A 20,608-nucleotide genomic window follows, 5' to 3' on the forward strand; every position below is an offset into this window, starting at 1 on the left:
TATTTCCATTCATTTATCCATCAAGTGTAAAATATGTTTACAGACGATTCCAAATGTAACTATTTATATCTTTAGCATTGCATTAGCATTTTTTTACAAACGTTTTTCTCATCTTATTCTACAGAACAATGCCACGTGCACTCTCTCATGTGTGGAGACATTTCACCCCATTCAATGTAGAAGGAAAGGCTGTGTACATTTGCAAATACTGTGCAAAGACCTATGTTAAGAATGACACAACGAGGCAGAAGCATATAGTCAAGTGCCCAAAGTTTCCTCAGGGCTCAAATCAGTCTATAACAAACAAAATGTTTATATTTATGTCTGTATATGACAAGGTAAATACAGTTAGTATAAATTACCCACAACATTTCCAGTTTATTCCCGTTAATTCCCGTTAATTCCCGTATATTCCCGTAATTCCCATGGAAAGTTTCCAACCTTGAATATTCCCGGAATTTTGCAACCCTAACCTTCAGCAACACTTACTGTTTGTGTTTGTTATTCTGTCAGAGGATTGGATGCCACCACATTCCCAGAGGATCTCAGCATTTACTTTGGTGAATACAACTTTATTATGACCCATTATAATAATAATGGCCAGAAACTACACAAAAATCTGATTTATTGTTATAGAGCGCACCCCCCCAACAGTCCCCTTATGAAACTACACTTAAATTCACTAGATCCCGAATTAACACACTCGTACATCAGTCCCATAAAAATGGCAGATCTTTTTTCCAATCAATATCCAAAGATATTCCCTGAGGAAACTTTGAAAACTTTAAAAACGCACTCATAAGTTAATTTTAGTGAGAAAAATAAATCCCTCCATCTGCCAAAATTTGAATGGGTTATTTTCTTGCTTCCTCTAAGTTTTGTGGAATTTTACCAAGTTTTCTTTTTGCTGACAGACACACAATCCAGCCCACAAAGCAACGTACGGGGTGAAAACATTAGTGAAGGTAACAACAAAGCAATCATTTATTGATCTTAAATCACAGAGTAGTGATCGATTACACAGGATCAGCTGGGGATTGGTGGTGTTTTCTTGGGCGTCAGCTTCTTCTGATGCTAAATGTTGGTCCCTCATCCCAGAATGTGTGGCCTCATACCCAGTATATGTTGAAGAAAGGACCTCGAGCCCTGACTCACCTCAATACTTCCTCCAACACGTGCCAGTAACGGAGGCAGAGGTTTGTCTCTCTCGCTTTTCATCTGCCGACGAGACTGTCTGCGACCTCCTACAACGAAACAAGTCAGATCCACCGTCAGAAGGATGCTTCCCTCGGGTGTAATGTGATGTCACCACTCACAGAGAGGCAAGACCGCACGATGATGATGTCATAGGCTGACTCCTACCTTCAGGCCTCTCCTCGAAATCTTCGTCCTCGTCCTCGGACCCCACGGAGTACTCCGACTGATTGTCTGAAAGATCAACCCGGCCACTCTGAGCACATACATCACAGAGAAACAGTACTTTGTGTTTGTTCCCGCTGGTGGCCACTCGAGGGCGCCACGGCACCGCAGGTTACCACAGACCACCACAGCCGGGGAAGGCTGGCGCTCTGCCGCCCCCTGTCCTCTGGAAGTGAGGTGAGAGGACACTACTCTGCCAGACAATCACTCCAGACTGAGAGAGCACTCTGAGCCGTGAAGTCTCTCAGTCGCTCGGCTGCTGTTGAACTGTGGCGGAGCTTCAACAGCAGCCGAGGAAACTCGATCACTGAGACACCTGAGAGCTCCAGGCCGGTGGAACGCTCCCTGTGGAGGATCTGATGGAGGTCAACAGCTCTCGCTCACACTGGGTGATTCACTCCTGTCCAGTTTTTGCTTAAATTGAAAAAAAAATCTGCGTTAAAGGGATAGATCACAGAAAAATGTAAAAAATGCAATCATTCTCTACTCTCCACTATGCTGATGGGGGGCTGGGTGAAGTGTTTGAGTCCACAAAGAACTTCTGGAGTTTCAGGGGTAAACTTTGTTGCAGCCAAATCCAAAAAAAGTGAAGTTATTGGTGACTCCTTCTTCAAATGTAAAAAAAAAACCTAACATGCCTCCATGCTGCTCCTGTGGTGTCATCCAAGTGTCCGGAAGCCCCGACATTCATTATCGACTCGAAACTACGTCATTAACATCATGTCTACTCTGATGATTGTGTGGCTACATCAGCTAGCATAGCCACTTCCCGTCCTGGACCTTTAGGGTTAAACGCTGGTGTAAATTACTTTGTTTTGAGTTGAATTTGAATGTCTGGGCTTGCAGACACTTGGATGACACCACACGAGCAGTATGGAGCCATGTTGTGTTGTTTCTGTTTGTTTTAATTCGTCTGAAGAAGAGTTCACTTCGGCTGCACCGCTGTTTACCCCTGAAACTCCAGAAGTGATCCGTGGACTCAAACACTTCACCCTTCCCCTCCATCGGCCTAGGTGTGAGTAGAGAACTTTCCTGTCTGTGTGAACTATCCCTTTAAGTCGCTCACGAAAGCCGAGCATGTGAGGAAACAGCAGCAGCAGCTTCCGTGTCCCTGTTCTGTTATTGAATTAACAGGATATCACACTATCGATCTCAGCGCTTGGTGCACGAGAGCTGCTGACGTGCAGAAGCCACAGAGAGGAAGCTCCACTGGTCTGTGCCACGATGCCATCGACCAAACCAATCTCCTGTTTCTGCAAAGTCTCAAATGACTGCAAGGAAACGTCACATGTTGAGTTGAGCTGTTACACAACTATGGTTGCAAAGGGGCGGAAAGTTTCCGGTAAATTTCCGGAAACTTTCCGGAAACTTTCCACGGGAATATTAAGCTTGGGAATTTAAAAAAAAACAAAACTATGCAAATTAAAGGCTGAGCAATAAAAACATCATTCAAAACTCTACTTTTAAAGATGTATGGAATGCAGCACACACTGCACGTTGAGTTTCAACCCTCCACTGTGCATTCTTCCATCACATGCACAGATAATTCCCAGCATCCTTCACTCTACAGCAGGGCTATTGAGGCCTGCTGTAGAGTGCAGGACTAGTCAGGTAAGTTTCAATGATATTACTGGGGAAAATATATTAGCATGCTGATTGAGGATTGTTCATCTGTTCATCTAGACTATTTCCATTCATTTATCCATCAATTGTAAAATATGTTTACAGATGATTCCAATTGTTTGGCTAACTATTTATATCTCTGGCATTGCATTAGTGTTTTTTTACAAACTTTTTTCTCATCTTATTCTACAGAACAATGCCACGTGCACTATCTCATGTGTGGAGACATTTCACCCCATCCAATGTAGAAGGAAAGGCTGTGTACATTTGCAAATACTGTGCAAAGACCTATGTTAAGAATGACACAACGATGCTGAAGCATAAAGTCAAGTGCCCAAAGTTTCCTCAGGGCTCAAATCAGCCTATGACACAACAAAATGTTTGTATTTATGTCTGTATATGACAAGGTAAATACAGTTAGTATAAATTACCCACAACATTTCCAGTTTATTCCCGTTAATTCCCGTTAATTCCCATTAATTCCCGTATATTCCCGTTAATTCCCGTTATTTCCCGTTAATTCCCATGGAAAGTTTCCAACTTTGAAAATTCCCGGAATTTTGCAACCCTATACACAACAAACATGCTTCCATTTTGGCGGCTGATTGGCAGATCGGCCTCAGGATCGACCGACTTCTTCTAAAGATCGAAAAAAACGTTTTATTTTCCAAATCCATGAGCTTAAGTTTCAACAGAAACACTAAATTCTGTGAAATATCAAATGTGTTAATCTTCAATCTCATCATAATGGGCAGCAGCTCCCAGAATTTAAAACACAGCGTTTAGTATCGACTGCTGAGGCCTTAATACTCTGCTTAGCTGCTAAACTGCGTGAAGATCATTTGAGGCTGAAAACAAACGGATCCATATTTGAAAGAAAAGAAAAAACAGGAGCCTGCTGAGTTGTTCTTTGGAAAATTGAGTCTTTTCTTTCTCAGAAATTTGATTTTGACTCGTCTGCTACGAACAAGCCACAAAGCTTCTCCTGCATCATCTCTGCTCTTAAATCAGCGATGAGGCCAAATCCTGGAGCTAACTGGTCAAAAATTTACAATGCCTTAGAACAACATGGCAATCTTAAAGATTAACACTTTATAAATTAGTCTCGGTGAAGGCAAAGCGACGAAGCCGGTGATGTGAGTCCTGTGTGTGTGTGTGTGTGTGTGTGTGTGTGTGTGTGTGTTGACGGAGCCTACCCTGATCCTCCTGCGTGGTGTCGTTGTAGTTGACCTGCTTCCGGATGCGTTTGCCTTTTCCCAGGTTCCGAGCCAGATCCTCCTGCTGCTGCTCGTAGTGGTGACGGAGGAGCTTCTCCCAGTACTCTGGATCCACGTTCTCCTCCTGCTTGATGATCTCACGCTCCACCTCCTCCTGAACACACACACACACACACACACACACACGCTAGTAACTCCTATAAATGAGATTTCCATCTTAAAGGTCTCTTTTTCCTTTGTGCGACCCCACTCGCCCTGACTTTCACCGGCTGAGGAACACGAGTACTCCCTCACCTCTCCCTCTTCCTCCTTCACCACGTACTGAGCCACCTTGAAGGAGCTCAGGTACTCGTTCATGTTCTGGATCTCCGTGTCCTCGCTGACGCTGCGGTTGCGGTCCAGCAGCTTGGAGATGGCGTCGTCGTCGTAGTGAATCACGTTGCCCTCCTCGCAATCTTTGGTTTCACCTGTTGACGAGAAGACGAGTTCATCTGTTGATTACCAGGAGGAGCAGATAAAAAGCCCGTTTGACCGCTACTGCAAAGGAGAAGTTTTGAAGGAACTAGCCAAACCATAATTATATGGATTCACTGGCGTTTAGGGTTTTTTGTCTCGTGTCTTTCCGTGCCCTTTCTGAGATTAACTCCACACTCAGTCACTACGTTTACATGATGGCATAAACCCGATTTCGGCTGAAGCCCGGTTTCTCTATCCATGGGGGGTTAACTGCTCTATCTCAGGGTACATGGCACTGAGAAATCCGACTCTTGTCCGAAAGCATTTCATACCCCACTACGATAGGTGGCGCTGTTTTCATTACAGCTAGTGGTGGTACAGCCATTTCCGCTTGACCTCGTCACCACTACCAACAAAAAACAACAACAGCCTTCAACTCAGCATGCGAGAAAGATGACGAACGGAGAGCAAGGTGAAGCTACGTCCCTCTACATGATGTTGTGCATGTTTACTCTAGGAGTACTGCGAATGCGAACGGCGCATTTCCGGGTCACGGCCAGGGGGGGGGGCAGGATCTCAAGCATGCGCAAAGACGTCATCTCCAGTTGTTGTCTAGCTTCCAGAGTTACATGCGCGCGTTGTCCGATATACAGCCAAATCCGATGTACTTATCTGGGGGTGGTTATCCGACTTCAGTCGGACACAAGAAATCTAGATTTGTGGAGTTACATGACATGGATCTTCGATTGAAACCCGACAACGCCAGAAATCGGGTTTCAATCGGACACATGTAACCGCAGTGAGTGTTTTACTTTGTGAGTCACTGACATCTGCACAGCTGCAGCACAAACAGAGCAAGAGGAGGAACCATTTCTGCATTTGCAAGGATCAGGGTGAATCGAGAAGTACTTTTGAGAAACACAAGAAGTGTTTAGTTATGCTTTGGCAGACGGAGAACCAAAGGAAACTTCTGGACACTGGACTCACCATCAGACCTGCCCATGGCCCGGGCCGCCTCGATTTCATCTTTGAAGAGCTCCTCTGTGCCAAACTTGAGGATGTCGTCCAGCTCCTGTTTGGACATGGATCCGGTTTTGGAGCCCAGGCCCGGCCGCACCACCAGATGGGTCAGCATCATCTTCCTCTTCGCCACCTGAGTGATCCGCTCCTCCACCGAGCCTCGCGTCACGAAGCGGTAGATCATCACCTTCCTGTTCTGGCCGATACGGTGGGCCCTGCTGAAAGCCTGGGGATGAGGCACAGCACCGGTAAGAAGCAACTACAACAACGGCTGAATAAATCAATCAAATATGCAAGTGCATCGTGATTCGCTACCTGAATGTCGTTGTGAGGATTCCAGTCGGAGTCGTAGATGACCACAGTGTCGGCGCTGGCCAGATTGATGCCGAGACCTCCAGCTCGTGTTGAGAGCAAGAAGCAGAACTGCTGAGCCCCCGGTGCTGTGACGGAAACCAGAGCGGAGAGTTGATGTGTGCGTGAACTGGTCAGAAAACACACACACACACATGTAGGATAACACATCATGCATCGCCACTAACTCACCATTGAAGCGGTCGATGGCCTCCTGTCTCAGGCCTCCGGTGATTCCTCCGTCAATACGCTCATATTTATAACCTTCAAACTCCAGGAAATCCTCCAGAAGATCCAACATCTTTGTCATCTGGGTAAAGAAAGTTTCACAGCTGCGATCAGACTAATTGTTAAACATCAGAAAAGAGTGAATCTGCTGAAATATCTGGAATTTCAGTCGATTCTCCACCGACAACTGACATCGGCTCTGGAGAAGCTAAAATGTGGATTTCTGGATTTTCTGGATTTCATAGCCACCGATCAGACACGATATCCACTGGACTCTTACCTGAGAGAAAATGAGAACTCTGTGTCCCTCGTCTTTGAGTTTCCTCAGCATCTTCTGAAGCAGCGTCAGTTTCCCTGAGGACTTCACCAGCTGGTTGCCGTCATAGGACCCGTTGGGCAACACAGGAGCTTCCTGCAAAGAGGAAGAAAACATAATTCCAGATAAATGCATATTTTATTGACGTGGTACAGTTCTGAGTCGTGGTTGTGAGCTGTTCTCACCACAGCAGCCACTGGGAACAGGTAGGGATGGTTGCAGCACTTCTTCAGGTCCATCATGATGTTCAGCAGCGACACCTGGTTCCCTCCTCCTTTGGAGTTCAGAGCCTCGAAGTTCCGCGTCAGGATGAACTTGTAGTATTTCCTGAAAGGTCGGAGGTCAGAGTGATTCAAGAGGAGTGAGACACAAAATCATATTTTCTTTTAATTAGCACCACACTATTAAATATGATGTTCAATTTACTTAAATGTATTAAAGCAAGTGGTTGCACAAAATACATTTATTTAAATATTGACAGTTGAGTGTACATTTATTTTTATTATAAAATCATATTGTTAGATTTAATAATAATAATGATACTTTTAGTTATTTGAAAATAATGACATTTATGATTTACATAATTTTTAAATTAAAATTACTTACGTAGATTCACCTCAATTAAATTTTTTGACTACTAAATTAAGTTTAATGCTAGTACATATTTTAAGCAGCCCCCCCACCACCACCTATATACTGAATTTGCATAAACACAAAAGTCATCGTTTATGCAGCGTAACACCAACAAGACGTCTTCATACAACTTCAGATAAAAGCTTCTTTAGACCATATTAAAGTTTTTGTATCTTTTGAGTTATATGGTCTTTTGAAGCTCTTACTTTTTTGTTTAAAAAAATATGAACTGTGGATAAGAACCATGTTTTATCAATTGTCCCGGACCCCAACAATGCACACGATCAACTCTTACTACAACCACCATCAGTTTAATGTCTCCCTCCTCCTGGGCCTTACTTCTGCATGGGGCTGAGCTCCACCCGGACGATCAGCTCCGTCTTGGCCGGCATGTTCTTGAACACGTCGACCTTCAGCCTCCGGAGCATGTGAGGGCCGAGCAGGTCGTGAAGCTTCTTGATCTGGTCCTCCTTCGAGATGTCAGCGAACTCCTCCAGGAAGCCGTCCAGGTTACTGCACGGGTCACAAGTTAAAAGTGAAAAGATGGAGAACGAAATAAAAAAAGCGAAGGGGATAAAGAAGATGGGCAGAAGAGAGGAAGGTCTTACTTGAAGCGCTCTGGGGTGAGGAAGTTGAGCAGGTGGAACAGCTCCTCCAGGTTGTTCTGCAGAGGCGTCCCAGTCAGCAGCAGCTTGTAGTAGATCTTATACCCGTTTAGAATCCTAAAGAACTGGGCAGGACGAAGAATGTACAGAATATGATTAAAATAACTGGACCAACATTTCTCATTTGTTTCTGCTCCTTCTGAAATCCAACCTTTTAATGGATTTGACTCTTTCGAGGCTGTTGTACCTTTGATTGGTTGTTCTTCAGTCTGTGGGCCTCGTCCACCACCAGACAGGCCCAGGTGATGGAGCCCAGCACGGCTTGGTCTATGGTGATCAGCTCATAGGACGTCAGCAGCACGTGGAACTTGATTGGAGTGTCTTTCTGCAGGCGGAGGAACAGAGAAGATCACAGGAGCGTTTCATATGTGGCCCGATTTAGACGTAAGATCCTTTTGTGAAGGAAAGTTATTTAAATACTCAACTGTCGGAACAAAAATCCAACTCTTCTGTCAATTAAAGGTTTAAACTGGAGCCCGACTGATATGGAGTTTTGGGGGTCAATGCCAATAATGATATTAGGGAGTAAAAAAATGATATATGTGTATATACACATTAAAAAGATGACAAAGATAAGGAAGTAAGGATTTCTATTTTACAACAGTAAAGTTTATTATAAATAAAAAGAAAATACAAACAAATATGTAGAGCTTGAATTAAGAAATTGGATTTTTTTTTTAATATAAAAACATACATGCACATCTTTTCTGCAGTTTTCATATTCAAAAACTTGAAAGCGAAATGTCTCTGAAAGGCTCTTTTATCAGCCAATCGATGAATTCCCTCAGGCTCTAGTTCAAACTCAAGTATTTCACGTGGGTGTGGTCTCGGAGCAGCTGACCTCACCTTCATGCGAAACACCTTTCTGCCTGATTTCACTGCGCTGTCGTCGAAGGTGAACTCGTTCTCCCGGATGGTCGCCCTGCTGTCTTTGTCCCCGGTGTACGTCAACACGTAGAAGTCTGGAGCCCACATCTCGAACTCCCGCTCCCAGTTGATGATGGTGGAGAGCGGCGCACTGACCAGGAAAGGCCCCTTGGAGTGACCCTGAGATAGACAGACAGATAGATAGATAGATAGATAGATAGATAGATAGATAGATAGATAGATAGATAGATAGATAGATAGATAGATAGATAGATAGATAGATAGATAGATAGATAGATAGATAGATAGATAGATAGATAGATAGATAGATAGATAGATAGATAGATAGATAGATAGATAGATAGATAGATAGATAGATAGATAGATAGATAGATAGATAGATAGATAGATAGATAGATAGATAGATAGATAGATAGATAGATAGATAGATAGATAGATAGATAGATAGATAGATAGATAGATAGATAGATAGATAGATAGATAGATAGATAGATAGATAGATAGATAGAGTACTTTATTCATCCCCGAAGGGAAATTAAGTCGTCATAGCAGCCGGTATATTTGAATACAATAAAATACAATACAATAGAATAAAATAAAAAATATTGAGGTAGAAAGAATAAAAAACAGAAACACAAGATAAATAGGTAGATAAGGTGCAGTGGCAAGATGATGGTAATAGTACTGATGATATGATGGTAATGTTATTGTTAGACAGTATATAAAAATAGTACAGTATATATAGTACATAATATAACATAATATATATTTATATATGATAGTAATTATACCAATATAATAGCAGTATATAGTAATAATGGCAGCAACAGTATATATAATAATAATAGTAATATAATAATAATAATAATAATAATAACATGTACACATGTATAAATATGTGTATATAGACTTATATATACAAAGAATATACAGAGAGTATGATATAATATATGATATATAGTAGAGGTATAAATATAAGTATTTGACTATACAATAGATAATATAATATACTATGAGTGTAAGAATATGTAGACAGAGTGTGCAAAAGACAATATTATTGTATAAAATGATATATAATATCAATATGGTTTATATTAGAGAGGGAGAGAAAGAAGACGTTCTCATGAACTGGATAATCAATGTCCCACATGTGATTCAATGGAGAGTAAACATGAGGACCTTCCCTCACCTCCTTGTACAGTGAGTAGAGGAACACTATGGTCTGCACCGTCTTGCCCAGGCCCATCTCGTCGGCCAGGATGGTGTCGGTGCCCTGAGCCCAGGAGAACCTCAGCCAGTTCAGGCCCTCCAGCTGGTAGGGGTGCAGCGTTCCTCCAGTGGCGTTGATGTACCACGGCTGGTGCTCGAACTTGATGGTTGGCTGAGGACATGACCGTAGAATGTTAATAAAGGTAGAAGGAATAAAGGCACATGACATCCTACAGCATCCCTTCTGAGAGGTTGACGGTAGAAAGCTGCTGCAGAAATCAGCCAGAAACCCTGGAATTCTTTCACTAAACAGAAACATGCACCGCGGTCGACTCATCGGCGCCTAAACATCCCGGCTTACATCGATGATGGGAGCGTCAGGAGGGACCTCCTTTTTCTGATGGTCCTCTTTGAGTTTTTGCCCTTTCCTCGCCACCAGGGGGCGCTGGTCCTCCCCTATAATTTGCTCCCTGATATAAAAAAGAAAAGAGAAAAGAAATTGCAGCAACATGATGAGCCAAACAACTCAAACAGGGGAATCACACAGCTAGAGGGCAGGGCAGAGGAGGAGAGGCAGTCAGCCTGTGTTTATATTCATATCTTCACTGTGGTCTCCAGACCCTGAGGAGACACTGGAGAAGTGAACTGGTTTAGAAATGCTGCTGAACCCACCTGTGGTCCCAGTAGAGAGCTATGTGACTGTCGTACTCTGGGACGTCGAAGTCATCCACCTCCCAGGTGCACTGGTCGTAAGGCAGGTCTCTCCATTTGATCAGGTAGTGCACATCGCCATCTTTATCAAAACTACAGGGAAGAAGAAGCATTAAAAAACAAAGGAAACAAATGATGATTTTTCCAGTTTTCTTTAATTTAGTTAATTTCCTTAATTTAGTTTATAAAACCGGGTAAAACGATCATAAAGTCCGATATTTCCTACAATCACATCATCTGGAGTTGATTATCTGGCCAATCAGAGCAGACTGGGATGCATCAGGAGCTTAAAGAGTCAGGAGCTAAAACCAAGTGTTTCAGACAGAGGCTGAAATGAGGAGCTGCAGCAATGGTTAATATGCATGTTTATTTTTGCTTTTAATATCTCATATATGTCTGTAGTGAAACCCATGATTTGACTTAATACTGAATCTGTCTCGAGTGAATTTCTGAAAAGTTTGGAAACATGTGAAAATTAACGTTTTGGTTTTCGCTTTGGATAAAAACAACTTTCTGTTCTCTTGAAACATCCATCACTAAGTGTTCCCTGAGACTTGAGACACGGTATTTCCCACGTTTCCACATTTAAAGCCTCTGTGCGGTGAAGAATAATCTCCATCTATAAAAAGCAGGATTACAACGAGCATAAAACCACTGAGCACCAACTCAACGTCCACAACCGCAAATCTGCAAAACATCTGGATGTGAGAAGCGGTGAGCAGCCACCTGTGGTTGACCACCCGGTGGATCACCATCCACTCGGGTTTGATGCCGTAGCGGTAGAAGCGCTCCTCCATCACGGCGTACTGGGGGTCCTTGCTCTTCCTCTTCTCGTTGTTCAGCTCCTCCTCTCCGGAGCCGTAGTCGAACGGCGGCGGCTCGTCCATCTCGTTCTTGCGCTGGTAGTTCCGGTACATGACGGTGTGATACAGCTCCAGCTGCACAGAGCACGAGAATCCTGCTTAGTCTCATCCGCACCAACTCTCTGAACCAGTTCTCAAGAATGTAGACTATTCAGCCAAAGCATAGAAACTAATTGGATTCAGAGCTAAAAGTTTCAGAATCTAATGAAGGGAAGAAGGTTATGAAGTAAATTAGGAAACGCGTCCCGTTACTAAAGAAGAGATGAGACTTCTCATTGTTCTATCATCTCTAAATTAAATGTCAACTAGGTTTGTGCACTGAAATCCTCACTGCATGTCTTTATCCTGGAGACTGACAGTAAACTGGCTGTGTGATTATTCATTATAATATTATCTTTATTCCTTAAAAATGTACTTTTGCATATGTATAACATATACTTATTATATTATTCCATATGTATACCTCTAATTCACTAATTTACATACGTTTTTACATACCATATTCATATTCATAATATTATACTATACTATATTATCATTTATATTAATATATACATATATCTTTGTATTAGGGCTGGGCAAGTTAACTCGTTTAATTTGATTGTTTATCCGCCAATTATTTTCTTTTTTCCTGTTCTGCAGCAGTCAGCAACAGACTTTCACAAAATAAAAGCCTGACTTTCACAATAAAACAATAAATAATCAAACCTGAGTTAATGCGAGATAAAATAATTAATCGAGTTAACTCATCACTTGAGTTAACTCGATTAAAACGAGTTAACTTGCCCAGCCCTACTTTGTATAGTTATAATATATAAAGCATTCTACTATTAAGTATACTACTGTCAAATTATACATTTTTATACTTTATGTACATGTATATATTTGAATACTTAACGATATACATGTTGTGTTTCGTATCATATACTTATGGCAGTCTATATATGCATGTATACATTTACTTCACTATCTCCTTATAGATAATGCACAAACACATTCACATACTCAAGTACCTTTCAGTCGGTGTATCTCATATACATATTTACTATATTTTTATATTTTTAATTGTAGTCTATTAACTTGTCTTCACATTAAACCACATGAGGTCAAAGATCCTCTTCTGTGTTTTCCATATTGAGAGAACTCCTTGTTCCAGTGGCTAAAGCAAGCACATAATATTACATACTATAGTATATTACCATTTATATGAATATATACATACATTTTGTATAGTTATAATATATATAGTATTCTACTATTTAGTATACTACTGTCAAATTATACATTTCTATACTTAATGTACATGTAAATATTTGAATACTTAACGATATACATGTTGTGTTTCGTATCATATACTTACGGCAGTCTATATATGCATGTATACGTTTACTTTACTATCTCCTTATAGATAATGCACAAATACATTCACATACTCAAGTACCTTTCAGTCGGTGTATCTCATATACATACTTACTATATTTTTATATTTTTAATTGTATTCTATTAACTTGTCTTCACATTAAACCACATGAGGTCAAAGATCCTCTTCTGTGTTTTCCATATTGAGAGAACTCCTTGTTCCAGTGGCTAAAGCAAGCACATAATATTACATACTATAGTATATTACCATTTATATGAATATATACATATATCTTTGTATAGTTATAATATATATAGTATTCTACTATTAAGTATACTACTGTCAAATTATACATTTCTATACTTAATGTACATATAAATATTTGAATACTTAACGATATACATGTTGTGTTTCGTATCATATACTTACAGCAGTCTATATATGCATGTATACGTTTACTTCACTATCTCCTTATAGATAATGCACAAACACATTCACATACTGAAGTACCTTTCAGTCGGTGTATCTCATATACATATTTACTATATTTTTATATTTTTAATTGTATTCTATTAACTTGTCTTCACATTAAACCACATGACGTCAAAGATCCTCTTCTGTGTTTTCCATATTGAGAGAACTCCTTGTTCCAGTGGCTAAAGCAAGCACATATTACATACTATAGTATATTACCATTTATATGAATATATACATATATCTTTGTATAGCTATAATATTTATTGTATTCTACTATTTAGTATACTACTGTCAAATTATAAATTTTTATACTTTATGTACATGTATATATTTGAATACTTAACGATATACATGTTGTGTTTTGTATCATATACTTACAGCAGTCTATATATGCATGTATATGTTTATTTCACTTTCATCTCCTTATAGATAATGCACAAACACATTCACATACTCAAGTACCTTTCAGTTGGTGTATCTCATATACATATTTACTATATTTTTAGGGCCCGAGCACTGACAGGCACTGAAAGGTGAGGCCCTATTGAAATTGTAAGGATTATTATTATTATTATTAATATTCAGGCAAATGAATTGGCTTTTTTAGGGCTTTCACATGCTCAAACTCTTATTTTATATTGTATTTTAATTGTATTCTATTATCTTATCTTCACATTAAACCACAAAAGGTCAAAGATCCTCTCCTGTGTTTTCTGTATTGAGAGAACTCCTTATTCCAGTGGCTAGAGCGAGCACCAGTGTTAATGTGACTTGTGACCTCTCACCTGCAGCTCGCTGACCCAGGAGCAGTGCCAGTGCGACAGCCCCCCCCACTTCACGAAGAACTCCCTCTCTGCCCGGCCCTTGAGGGGGGGCTTGGTCAGCGGGTCGTTGGGTTTCCCGTCCGGGTCGTCGGGCAGCTCGGCCGGCAGCGGAGGTTCCCCCCAAGTCCAGTGCAGGATCTTCTGTACTTTACCTTTCAGCGGGGGACACTTAACGGAAGAGCAGAAGAAGAGTGAGAGTAAATACACAAATATCAGATGAATGTAGTTCACATTAATATGCAGATTCATTCGAACACAAACATCCTGATGAAGAAGCTCACATCTAAAAAATTACTTCCTGTATATTCAGAAACCAAACTTTACAAATCATTACCGGATTCAAGATGACACTGGTTTTTAACTCTCACCCTCACAAACTTTCTGATAACTTTACCGAGATGATCACTGCCAACGTCTGTGGCCACAGGCACTTTGTCTCTTTATAAAATATAAAATACAGACTTATTTTTCACATCTTAGACCCGAGCTTGTTTTTCTCTCCTATGACTCATCAGCACATTTTCCACCGACCAGCTTAGGTCAAATAGCAAACTTGGTTTTTTGAAAGATTCGAAACTAACCATATTTTTGCAGTGATTGTTACTGTAGAAATCATAGAGATATATATTCTCTAGAAGTTTAGGAGGTGAGTTTAAGAAGTTGCATCACCAATAAGCCTAAGACTTTGGGAGTGGATGCATATTTGTATTAATTAACAGTCATTCCATCCGTTATCTTTATGTTGTGAACATCTTTTGAGGGCTCATCAGGGGGCCGGAGACGATCCCAGCTGACCAGAGCCAGGCTGCACCCCCACCAGGTTTCCAGTGTATCACAGTGTCAACAACATACAGAGACAAAGAACCATGTGGAACCATTAGAGTCTCTAATTAACCTAATCTGCATGTTTAGGGGCAGGAAGCAGGAAGTACCCTGAGACAACCCCCACAGACATGAGACTCCACAGAGAAAGGGCCTGGTCCTGGTCGGGTTAGGGGTTAGTGGTTAGGGTTAGAGACCCCACAGGTGCTAACCACTGCACCACCGTGCCCCTTCAGCCTGGACTCACCATGCACCGCGGACACAGCCACTCTCCGTTGGGGATCTCCGGCAGCGGCGGGTTGAGGCAGTGGATGTGGTAGGAGGACGGGCAGGTGTCACAGCACAGCAGCTCTCCTCCGTCTTTACACACTCTGCAGAACTCCAGGTGGTCGTCTTCCTCCTCCGCCACCACCTCCTCCTCCTCCTCCTCCTCATCTTCATCTTTGGCCTCCCACTGGATTCCCTCTTTCTCCTGAAGGAGACGCAGTTTGCACAAGTGGTTTCAGCAAGGTTACACACTGACGGATTGAATTATCCCACCTACTGTTTGTATAATAACCCTGATTATTACTATGAGGCCACATTAGGATATATGAGGTAAAGTGTTTGTTGTTAATACTTAGTGATCAATAGTCTTAGATTAGATATGTAAAATAATGTGGATGCAGTGACGTGTGACTTTACAGATTTACAGAAGAATATTCTGGATATTTTCACATCATAAAACTCAAATGAAAGAACTTGAGATAAATATGATTTTATATATTCATATCTATTATTGGATGATTTCATCAACATTAATATGTGTTTAGGTTTCTCACGTATGTTCCCCTCGCTTTTATTTCTTTCACGTGTTTATAAAGGCACAATTGAATTACATAGTGATCAATAGTGCACTATAAGATATGTAAAATAATTCTGATGCAATGACGTGTGACTTTACAGATGCTGAATAGAGATACGACACTAAGGAAACGTTTTGTCCACAGCATTAACTTCTTTAACTTCTTAGCTTCTTTTGTACTGTTCTGAAGATCATGAGAACAAAAGTTCCTGCTCAAGAAAAAAAGACTATTTTGGATATTTTCACATCACAAAACTCGAAAGATTTTATATATTCATATCTATTATTGGATGATATCACCCACATTAATATGTGTTAAGGTTTCTCACGTATGTTCCCCTCGCTTTTATTTCTTTCACGTGTTTATAAAGGCACAATTGAAAAGGTGACGGTGGCTGATGTGAAGTTGAGATACTAAAAAGTTGAGCGTTAAAAAATGTCTCCACGATTGTTTGCGTGAATAAAAGCATAAAAACTGTAAAAACAAATATATGTTTATCGGGATAATCCAACTGGTCGGCTCACACAGTGCGGGCAGCTCCATTTGCCCTCGGGGGCCTTCTCCAGCTCGGGGTCCAGGCAGACCAGGTGGTACGCTCTGGGACACGTGTCACACAGGATGATCTCTCCGCCCTGCTGGCAGACCTCGCAGTAGTCCTGGTGATCGGTCTCGTAGCCGTCGCCGTCCTCCTCTGCAGGAGGTGAGGGACGAGTTACAGAACATGACACAGGGTGTGAGGGAAATAACCAACGAGAGAAAAAAACGTTCTTAGAATAAATAAAGCTTATAAATACACTTTGATTTACTCGTGAGCTGTAATCAGCCTGGGAGATTTTTGTTTGTGAGTGTGGAGCAGTGGTGTATAAAGTACTTTAAAGCCATACTTGAGTAAAAGTACAGATATCTTACCTGAAAGTGACTTCGGTAAAAGTAGAAGTCTCCCGTCAGAAAATGACTTGAGTAAAAGTCTTAAAGTAGCTCATATTAAAAGTACTTAAGTATCAAAAGTATCTGGTGTTGAAATGTACTTAAGTATCAAAAGTAAAAGTACAAGTACCAAATTAAAAATGCAAAGTGCTTTTTATAGTAGGTCTATACAGACACAAAACAACCCAAAATGTTTCTCCTCACGATTTATCTCAACTGACTGAAAAATTATGACAACAATATGAATATAATGTATATAATGTATAATTTTACAAATTTTGAACCCTAGATGATTGAGAGTTAGAGAGAGAGAGAGAGAGAGAGAGAGAGAGAGAGAGAGAGAGAGAGAGAGAGAGAGAGAGACAACCTCCGCTGCTCAAGTAACGAGCCAGTTTGAGAATGTAAGAAGTAGAAAGTACAGATATTTTTGTTCAAATGTAACGAGTAAAAGTAAAAAGTTGTCAGGAAAAGAAGTACTCAAGTAAAGTACAGATATGTGAAAAATCTACTTAAGTACAGTAACAAAGTATTTCTACTTCGTTACTTCGCACCACTGGTGTGGAGGAGAGAGAAAACACACACACACAAACACACAAACACACACACACACACAGACACACACACAGACACACACACCGCGGAGCGAGGCGAGTGTGAGACGGTAAACATACTTTTCCTTTTTTTCCGCCCACGCCGGGCCTTTTTCTTGGTGGCGGCCCCCAAGGTATCGGAAAGCACTGAGGCACTGTGGATGCTGATGTCATCAAAGTCGGACTCCTCCAGGAAGTCCTCCTCACTCTGGAGGAGCAAACAAACACACACAAGAAGAAGAAGTAAAGACCTCAGAGCCGCAGGAAGAAGTAAAAATCACACAGCGTTCGTAGTAAACGCCGTCAACAGAGTGTGTGAGTGTCGGTGAAAAGAAGAAGAGGAGGAGGAGAAGAGCGGAGAGGAAAGTAACGATCAGATAAAACCGGTTGTACCGAGGAGGCTTTCTTCTTCTTCCCACTTTGGGCCGACTTTGATTTGGTCTTTTTCGGCTTGGGCTTCTTCTTCAGCTCCTTCACAGACTTGCTTCTCTTCCTGACTCCTGGTCCTGCGACACACACACACACACACACACACACACACGCACACACACACACACACACACACACACACACACACACACACACATCCAGACGAGTTAATCAAGTTGTACTCCTGCTACGAGTTTAAAAATATGCGATCTGCCTAGGGCTGGGCAAGTTAACTCGTTTCAATCGAGTTAACTCATCACTTGAGTTAACTTGATTAATTATTTTATCTCGCATTAACTCAGGTTTTTATTTATTGTTTTATTGTGAAAGTCAGGCTTTTATTTTGTGAAAGTCTGTTGCTGACTGCTGCAGAACAGGAAAAAAGAAAAGAATTGGCGGATAAACAATCGCGTTAACTCATCACTTGAGTTAACTCGATTAAAACGAGTTAACTTGCCCAGCCCTAGTTCTGCCACACTCCACCGAGCCGTACCCTTTCCCTCTTTGGTTTTGGCTTTTTTGACCGGCCCGGGCACAGAGGTCGGCTGGCTGCCGCCGACAGTCGCCGGCTGTGCCACGGTCACCGTCTCCACGGCGGCGGCCACGGCGGCGGCCACGGCGGTGGCAGATGCGCCTTTGAACGGGTTGTTGGCACTGAACTCTCTCCACTTGGCCCCTAACACCGTCATCATCTTCGACATGGGAATCTTCGGGTTCTTCTTGGCGATGAGAGGCCTGAGTGAAACCAGGGAGAGGGAAACAACAACAGCAGCTTTATTATGTCATTCCTGTCGCTGTGATTTCCTCTTCCCTCAGCACTGAGCCGGCTCCTGATTCGCTGACACCCCACGGCCCCTTAGGATTCTCTTTCCCCCTGCCTGCTTCGCTGTGTGTATGTCATGTTTGTGATTTGTCAGGCAACAGCTTGAGGTTTGGCACGCTGGCCTGTGAAGGAGAGTGGGTCAGAGCGCCGAGCCCCCCCCCCCGAGCCTCCGGGCTGTCACCGGCATCCAGTCGGCAGCTGACTGCTCACAGGGGGCACGGCAGGAGCTCATGCTCCACTTTGTCGGAGCAGAGGCTTAGCCGAGCCAGACAGCCCCAGGTGAGGCAGACTCTTTATACCAACAGCCGAGCTTTCGAGCTCAAACAAAACGAGCAGTGTTTGCTCGCCGCTGCGGAGCTTCTGTTGGAAGTCTCTCCGTCAGGGACTCCGACGGTTCTTAGAAACAGATCAGAGCTGTTTTGACACGGAGAGAGAGCGCAGACATACGATGAGACGCTTGCCTGAGGAACTGGCTGAAGGCCTTGTAGTTGGTGATGGTTTTGTAGTCGTCCTCGGTGAAGCCGTACTGGACGTCTTCAAGACCCCACTCCTGCATCAGCTGGCCCGAGGATTTGGGTTCCTGGAGAAATGAGTGAGGGCAACAAATGAGGGGTCTGTAAATCTAAATTAATAAAAGTGTTAAAGATCTAGTGTGATGATGTCGTTGTTGTCTTCACCACCATTGCTGTTGAAAATCAGCCGCAACTCAGTCAGAAATCCTGATTACGTTTAATTCACGTTACGCATAATAATAATTATACGGATCCATTACGAGTGATCAATTAAAATAGTGGAAGGAGAAAACCGCTAAAATGCTAACCTTTCTTTATACGTCTGTTTTTATAATATTTGGAGAGATATGAGATCTTTAACTTTTCATGCATTGGACCTTGGTGTGTTCTTTCAAGAAACATAAAGAGTAATAAATATATGTAGCTCTACACATATAACAGATTTATATTAATGACACCTCACAGTGTTGGGAATCAGTGAATGTAAGAACAGAATAGAATTATATTAATGTAATGTGAATATAATATGTATTACTTTCTAGAACATCCTTATTGACTCTGCAATGCAGAGACAATTTAAAAAATGTAATCTAACATCTCGTTTTTTGGCCCTTTGTCTTCCTGTCAAATATCCTGAGGACATTTGAAACACATAAATTAATTTAACATGATTAAAATATTAGTATAAAATGAGAGGATCTAAGACAAAAATCACTGTACCTATATATAAGCCCTGTGGAACAAGATGTGATCATCAGTACACCTGCGTCATGGACCGTCACTTACTTTCGAGTTACCATCATCGTCGTCATCATCTTCATCTTCCTCATCTCTCTTCTTCTTCCGGGGCTTCTTCTCCTTCTTCTCCTTGGGTTTCTTCTTCTTCTTCTTGGTGGGACCGTACATGCTGCTCTCGCTCCCGGAGCCGACCTCCGGACGCTCCCGCTCCACCTCCACCTCCGAGGTCTCCTCCGGGTCGCTGTCCACTCTGGGCTGAACTCCTCCCTGCAGGCATTCGAAGGAGAGAGGGACACGTGTGCAGTTTTTAGGTACGACTACAAATAAGGATTTCAAACCGACAGACATAAAAAAAAAAGGGGGGAAATCATTAAAATTTTAAACTTATTGATGAAGGGAAAGGCATTAATTTTGCCAGTGTCAGGGATTGGAGCTCCCACATGAGGCCACCTACGCACTAGAGAAGCTCTCAGTGCACGATAAAAGCTTTGCATTCATTAAACCACATCATTCCACATTCTCGTGTCATAATTCCGCTGCTTGTTATGAACTCTGCATCGATGAGGAGTCGAGTCAGAGGCACGTTCACCTTTCACACTCGTCTCAGCATCAAACCGAGCAAAGAGGCAGAGCGCCCGAGGCGGTGCAGCTGATGTGTCGAC

The 20,608-nt window shown here is 42.0% G+C and overlaps 1 protein-coding gene across 1 annotated transcript in view; it reads right to left on the reverse strand.

Annotated features, from left to right (window-relative positions):
• Positions 1-20,608, reverse strand: part of chd5 (chromodomain helicase DNA binding protein 5) — a 48,771-nt gene that overhangs the window by 12,562 nt on the left and 15,601 nt on the right. The window contains 26 exon segments of the mRNA XM_061069189.1: positions 1,156-1,244; positions 1,363-1,444; positions 1,446-1,450; positions 4,239-4,413; positions 4,554-4,726; positions 5,715-5,961; positions 6,051-6,175; positions 6,279-6,396; positions 6,595-6,726; positions 6,816-6,957; positions 7,603-7,776; positions 7,872-7,993; positions 8,116-8,253; positions 8,775-8,975; positions 10,006-10,197; positions 10,387-10,495; positions 10,698-10,829; positions 11,463-11,674; positions 14,222-14,428; positions 15,330-15,554; positions 16,452-16,618; positions 17,526-17,652; positions 17,838-17,950; positions 18,367-18,608; positions 19,158-19,276; positions 19,995-20,213. Coding sequence (XP_060925172.1) covers positions 1,156-1,244; positions 1,363-1,444; positions 1,446-1,450; positions 4,239-4,413; positions 4,554-4,726; positions 5,715-5,961; positions 6,051-6,175; positions 6,279-6,396; positions 6,595-6,726; positions 6,816-6,957; positions 7,603-7,776; positions 7,872-7,993; positions 8,116-8,253; positions 8,775-8,975; positions 10,006-10,197; positions 10,387-10,495; positions 10,698-10,829; positions 11,463-11,674; positions 14,222-14,428; positions 15,330-15,554; positions 16,452-16,618; positions 17,526-17,652; positions 17,838-17,950; positions 18,367-18,608; positions 19,158-19,276; positions 19,995-20,213 — 3,987 coding nt within the window.

This window comes from Limanda limanda, chromosome 4 (assembly GCF_963576545.1).
Source record: "Limanda limanda chromosome 4, fLimLim1.1, whole genome shotgun sequence".
Taxonomy (NCBI): Eukaryota; Metazoa; Chordata; class Actinopteri; order Pleuronectiformes; family Pleuronectidae; genus Limanda; species Limanda limanda.